The following is a 6,692-nucleotide window of genomic DNA, read 5'->3' on the forward strand; positions in this document are numbered from 1 at the left end:
TTATTCCTGCATGTTAGAAGCTTCATGCCAGGGAGTGAAATCCGGACAGGTTGTTATAGCTACGCGATCCACGGGGGTCCCGATGTCTATTTAAAACCCCTCGGACCCTCCCTCTCCTCCTTTAAACAACAATATATATCACACACACACACAGCATGCTAATGCGGCCAATTCTCAATGAGCACTAAAACACATCTTAAAATGTGCGCCTTCTTCTGTCTGCGTTCAAAGTGAGGGAGCCGGGAGCAGCGCGCAAGGGGAACACATCACCAGGATTCCCCCTTTGGCGATACCTGCTGATTGGGTCCTAAAGAAGCCGCTTTAAACTTTTAATATTTGCCTCCTGTCTTGCCACGGTCGAGTCGCTTAAGACAATATCTTCGCGTCTCTGTGGTGAGCGGCAGAGATAAAGTTAAAACTTAGCAGCGAGACGTCCTTTTGGAGGCAGTGTGTGCGTAATAGCGCGCATGTAGGCATTCTAGTGGAGGTATTTTTGCGAAACTATGTTAAGGATGATGTACCTTGGATGTGTCCTGTTGCTCTCTGGACTCACGCGTGTCATGGCAACTTATCCGATCTGGTGGTAAGTTTGATTTAAAAATGATTGACATTGCCAACTTTGCATTGTATAACGTCTATATGTTGATATGTTGTACTTTTTGCATTGTACTTGTGTCTTTGGGTGATTTTTATTTTTTTACATAAGCGTTGATTTATGCACTCCAAGTAACGTCCGCGCAAAGTCTGTTATGTAATTCCCCGTTCTTCTAATAGTCATTAATGGGACGAAGGCCCATGTATGGGTACAGAATAACGAAAAAAATTACAGCATTTACAGAGCAACAAAGGTAGTAGGCCTAATGACATGCTTCAAAAAGAAAGTCTTTACAAAGGCGACAACTTACTCAGGAGCTATACACCTATTCAATGTATCTTTGAATGAGTTGGTTAAAAAAATTTAGCTTCTGGATTCAATAATTCTTTTAGATTGAGCTGCTGCAGGTGCAAATTTGTGTGTGTGTGTGTGTGTGTGTGTGTGTGTGTGTGTGTGTGTGTGTGTGTGTGTGTGTGTGTGTGTGTGTGTGTGTGTGTTTATGTGTGTGTGTGTGTGTGTGTGTGTGTGTGTGTGTGTGTGTGTGTGTGTACCTATGTGGATAACATAATTGGAATATCAAAGCAGCATGTTATCAGAGTATGTTATATTTTATTATTTGATATCAACCTATATGCATATATAAGTGTGTGTGTGTGTGTGTGTGTGTGTGTGTGTGTGTGTGTGTGTGTGTGTGTGTGAGAGGGTATCAGGTACTTGTGTCTTTCAGAATGATTTTTCAGTCTTTTACAGAAGAGAATTATACTGATCTTGTAAATACAGACACACAACAGTGGGTTCAATCTGCTATAGATGATGTCAATTAATTAAACCATTTTTTACATTTTTCCTTTCACAACATTCAGATTCATAGTCCATGTTTAAAGATAGGCAACGATAACACAACACCACACTTGTGTCAAGATCTTCATTCAGTTTCAACTGAAGACAAACCCTGCGATCATCTACGGTCTCCTTTAGTTTCACAGGCTGGCATCAAACCAGCACAGTGACACGCAGCGGGCCCGTCCCGCTGTTAGGGAGACAGCAGCCACCCGTGTGGCCCAAGCGCCCTTCCGGTACCCCTCCTCTGTGGGTACCAGTGTTATGCTTCACCACTACTGGCGGTGGGGAGGATTACAGCGTGTAGCGTCGGGCCCGAGGTCGACCCACTGAGACCGAGAGGAACCCCCCCCCCCCCCCCCCCCCCCCCCGTGGCTCCGGGGCCACGGGGTTAGCCCTCCCCGTACCAAGACACAACATCACCCTGGCAGCGGCGGGCTCATTAGCACGCGATGAGGTCACCGGCGAGCGCCGCGTAGCATGACGCGCCTCTGATTTCAAATCGATCGCCAACGACAACAAACAGAAGTGCAAAAAGGGGGTTCCTCTCTACATCTCTCTCCAGCCCTCTTTTGGTGGCGTTTTGACGGCCTCTTAGCGGGGGTGGAAGCCAGCTTCAGGATGCTGTGGCGCTGCTGGGGTCACTGAACCCCCCCCTCCCCCCCTCCCCCCCCCCACGCTATCAGATCGCTCCTCAGAGAGGAACAGACCGGTGACATGGCCCCCACACCACAGACAGGCCCGCGTCTGTCTCTTCTTCCTTCGACCGACCTGCCGTGACATAGCCTGACTAACCCCCCTGCACGCACCCCTCCTCCTCCTCCTCCTCCTCCACCTCCTCCTCCTCCTCCTCCTCCAACACCCACCCTCCAACAACACCCCCTCCACGGTCCACCCCACCTTAGAAGATAAATACCTGGAGGTGAAAGCTTGCCGTGCATTCCTCCTTCCAAACATGCTCTCTTGATGTCAACGTCGGCTCCTCTCGCCCCGGGGCCCAGGAGTAAAGTGGTAATTCTGAGCTACCCTGCTTGGGCTTGCTGAAATATGCATTAAACCTGGACTGGATACACTTAGATTAGAGCTGGAGGAGGGGGCTTGGGCTATATGGAGAACCATTCAGAATCTATATCTGAGAGTACGTACGTCTTTAGATACAACGTTTATTCAACACAAGTAGAAGTATATGGCAGAGTCATGGAGATCGATTGTCGGTCCGTTGTCTGTTGTCCTGCTCAAATAGCAGTCGATTCCAGCACAGGGAATACAATTCATTTGGAGGGAAGATAGAGTGAGCTAAAATTCTGACTATAAATCAACTTAATGAGATGTGGAAATTGTGATGACACCTTGATAGTAGACTTCAATATGTTGAAGAAGCATATATCTCTCTCTCTCTATATATATATTTACTGACATGCCCAGCAGCAGTGTTCTTCGGGCAGTACATCACCCGACAGCCATATAAATCATCTCTGCGGTGCAGCGCGGCCGACCTGTCCTCCACACCCGCTTCCTGAAAACAGGAAGTGACAAGGATCACTCAGCTGCCCGGAACATGCATAGAGAGGCCCGATCTGTTAAAGGTCCTTCCAAAACAGGTCGGCTCTTGTTTGAGTGATTAATATGAATGTAATGCAGGCCCGAAATTAACAAAAGCTCTTCCAGCTCACAATCCAGCGGTTTCTTCCAGAGACGCTTGCACGCATCTACACCCAATTAAAGACGACTAGGGAGGTCTTAGGGGGAAGATAACGATCGTCTGCATATAAAACCAACCCGCCGACTTATGTAAATGGCCGCTTGGTGTTTCCCATTGTGTCTGTGTGGAGTACAAAGGGAGCGGGGCTAGGAGGCCCGCGGTCTAGGATGTGGAGAATGCCGTCCTGTTGCACTTGTTTCTTCGAAATCAGATCGAAGCCCCTTTGACTCTCTTGCGACAAACGAGTGACTTCCTCTCCGGGACGCGTTCTCTTTGAACTCCGGTCCCGCTTGTTTTTTTGTGTTTCTGTTGTTGTCGTCCTCGTTGTGTATTGTGTGTGTGTGTTGCGGCGGCAGGTGAATGTCTCGCGCCGGAGGCCCGTCTTAAAGGGCTCCTCGGTTTCTGTTTGTGAATAGTCTTCCTGCCATGCCCCCCCGCCTCCCCCCCCCAGGGGTCCTCTGAGTGACAGGGGCCAAGCAGAGGTCAATTCGGAATAGGAGCGCGGCCCTTGTTTACCGACACACTCTGGAACTCGGACCGATGCTGCTGCCGCGAGAAAATGCAGATTAATTTCCTCTTACTCATTTCCAAACGTGCCGCTGCTTGCACTCCCCCTCAGTCATGATTAACTCCAGCACTCGGGCCCCGCTGACATGAGATGATTACGCACACTTCAGTGGAAGCAACTGCAAGGCATTGACCACGATGCTACAAACACACACTATGCTATTTGTAGATATAGAGATACATGCATACATGAATACATGCATACATACATACATACATACACACACACACACACACGCAGGCACGCATTTATACACAGATGTATGCGCACACATACCCACACACTCAAACACACACACACACACACACACACACACTGACAGCAGACACACAATATTGAAGTAATAATAAAAAAAAAACTAAATGAGCAGGAAGGTCAGATTTTAGAATCACGAATGGCTTCTCCACTCCAGGGCCACATGTTAGGGTGTGTGTGTGTGTGTGTGTGCGGGTCCTTGTTCACAGGCTGCTGGTTCAGAGGGCCCTGGGGTGAGCGTGTCTGGAGCTTAGCTAATCTTGTTGTGATCAGTGATTAGTGCTTCAACGACAGCCCACAGGTCAACAGGTAGTGAGCTAATTGAGCAGCAGCACAGATAACTCACACCTGCCGCTGGTTTCAGAGGAGGATGCGATGGCGGTAGCGCGGTCTGCATCGCGCTACATGAAAGGTTAAACCGACGAATCGCTCCCGTCCCGTCCCGCAACCGACGGCCCGCAGTGACGAGACGGACCGCCCGTTCCACCGATGCTGCTTTGTGGTCAGCGTGTGTCATGGAAGGCAAACGGGGGAGCTAATGTTAAATACAAGCCTTGATTCTGAGGATTTAATGAAAACGAACTTCTTGGACGCTGAAAGCTCCAATTTGTTTCACGTTTGTGTAACAGAGGTTTTAAGTCAGTGTTTAAGTCAATGTAAATGGGCGTTGATGTTTGAATGAATTGATTATTCCTGGCTGAGGTTACGGTATATATACACTACCATTCAAAAGTTTGGGGTCACCCACACAATTGCATGTTTTCCATGAAAACTCACACTTTTACTCAACAGTTTTCAGCTGTGCTCACATAATGGCACAAGGGTTTCCTAATCATCAATTAGCCTTTTAACACGATTAGCTAAACAATGCTGGAAATGGGCCTCTGTACACCTACGTTTCCAGCTAGAATAGTCATTTACCACATAAACAATGTCTAGACTGCATTTATGATTAATTTAATGTTATCTTCATTGAAAAAAACTGTGCTTTTCTTTTAAAAATAAGGACATTTCTAAGTGACCCCAAACTTTTGAACGGTAGTGTATAACTAAATAGATGGATGGGTATAAAGACATAGATACACAGACACACAGATAGAGCGGTTTAAAGAGAGAGAGAGACACAGAGAGAGAGAGAGGGCGAGAGGTAGAAACGAGGCACGACGAGGGGGTAGACAGAGAGTGACAGAGGAGATGAAGAGAGAACCACACCAAGTTTGCACTCGTTGAATCCCAGAATAGCCTCCTCAAAGGAGAAGGGGGACGGACCCGGGGTTACACTTAATACACTCTCTGAAGTCTCCATGCAGGTTTCCACTCTTATTACCCTAAGCTGAGGGCCTGTTAAGTGTGTGGACAGTTAATAACAAGGTGTAGTTTTCTGACTTGTCAACCTAAGGTCTATGAAGTCCTCCACGGTGCACGCTGTGAACCGGCCTTTCATCTCGGGCTGTGGCCCTGCCTAATGCTGCGGTGGTGGTGGTGGTGGTGGTGCTGGTGGTGGTGGTGCTGGTGGTGGTGGAGGAGGGGGCTGCAATTTTCGATGCAGACACACAAAGGCCAGGTGTCTGGGCGAGAGGGTAGCGCGGGGGATGAAGGATGGAGGGATGCACAACGGTGCCATCTGATAGAATGCACATTCGTAAAAACACACATGGGGGGGGGGGTGGCGGTGCCCACACACGCACACACACACACACACAAAGGCAAATGGAAACATGCATTTAAAAGTGATTGACCTCTATACTTGGAATGGCGAAGACAGACCAATACGCAAATGGACCGACAGAATGATTAATAGCAACGCAGGGCCACAACCTCAGTTGATCTGAATAATTAACCACGTCTCTCTCTCTCTCTCTCCGTCTGCCTCTATGTCCCTCTCCTACTTCCCCTCCCTCTCTCTCTCTCTCTCCCTCTCTCCCTCTTGCTCCCTCTCTCCCTCCCCCTCAATCTATCTCTTTCTGTCTCTCTCCCATCTCTCTCCTCCTCTCCCTCCCACCCCTCCCTCTCTCCCCCCCCCCCCCCCCCTTCCCCCCCTCCCCCTCCCCCCTCCCCCCCCCCCGCCCTACAGGTCTCTAGCGGTGGGCCAGCAGTACTCGTCGCTGGGCACCCAGCCCATCCTGTGCGGCTCCATCCCTGGCCTGGTGCCCAAGCAGCTGCGCTTCTGCCGCAACTACGTGGAGATCATGCCCAGCGTAGCGGAGGGCGTGAAGATCGGCATCCAGGAGTGCCAGCACCAGTTCAGGGGGCCGCCGCTGGAACTGCACCACCATCAACGACAGCCTGGCCATCTTCGGCCCCGTGCTGGACAAAGGTGAGCGGAGAGACGCGACACACACACACACACACACAGGGTTTTGGTAGCATAACGTTAGCCTCGTAGCATCATTGATATCGTTAGCCTCATAGCCTCATAATTGCCGTCGAGTCGTACTTTGGCCAAATTGTGATTTCTAACCTAATTCTCCTTAGGCATTTTTTACACTTAATACAAGATGAACTTTAAAATATGAATTAGGCAATTACGCTATGAGGCTAACGACATGTTAGCGTACCGAGTGTCTTGAATATCGGAAGTCGGGAAAGTCGGGAAAGCTCCCCGTCTGAAAGCTTCGCCACACACGTGTTTCTCTTCAGCGGAATATCTCGATGACGAAACAGGAAACTAGGTGTAGCTCCGTGTTCTCCTTCCTGCCCGGGCTCTGTGCCATCTCCCCCCAGACGTTCTG

At 49.3% G+C, this 6,692-nt stretch overlaps 1 protein-coding gene across 1 annotated transcript in view; it reads left to right on the top strand.

The window, feature by feature from the left end:
* Positions 1–512: 512 nt before the first annotated feature.
* wnt3a (wingless-type MMTV integration site family, member 3A) overlaps positions 513–6,692 on the top strand; it is a gene marked incomplete at both ends in the record, with an annotated part of 14,396 nt that continues 8,216 nt past the window's right edge. The window contains 3 exon segments of the mRNA XM_084481054.1: positions 513–583; positions 6,035–6,209; positions 6,211–6,277. Of these exon segments, the coding sequence (XP_084337180.1) occupies positions 513–583; positions 6,035–6,209; positions 6,211–6,277 (313 nt within the window).

The sequence above is a fragment of the Micromesistius poutassou genome, assembly GCF_964030765.1.
Source record: "Micromesistius poutassou genome assembly, chromosome: 16".
Taxonomy (NCBI): Eukaryota; Metazoa; Chordata; class Actinopteri; order Gadiformes; family Gadidae; genus Micromesistius; species Micromesistius poutassou.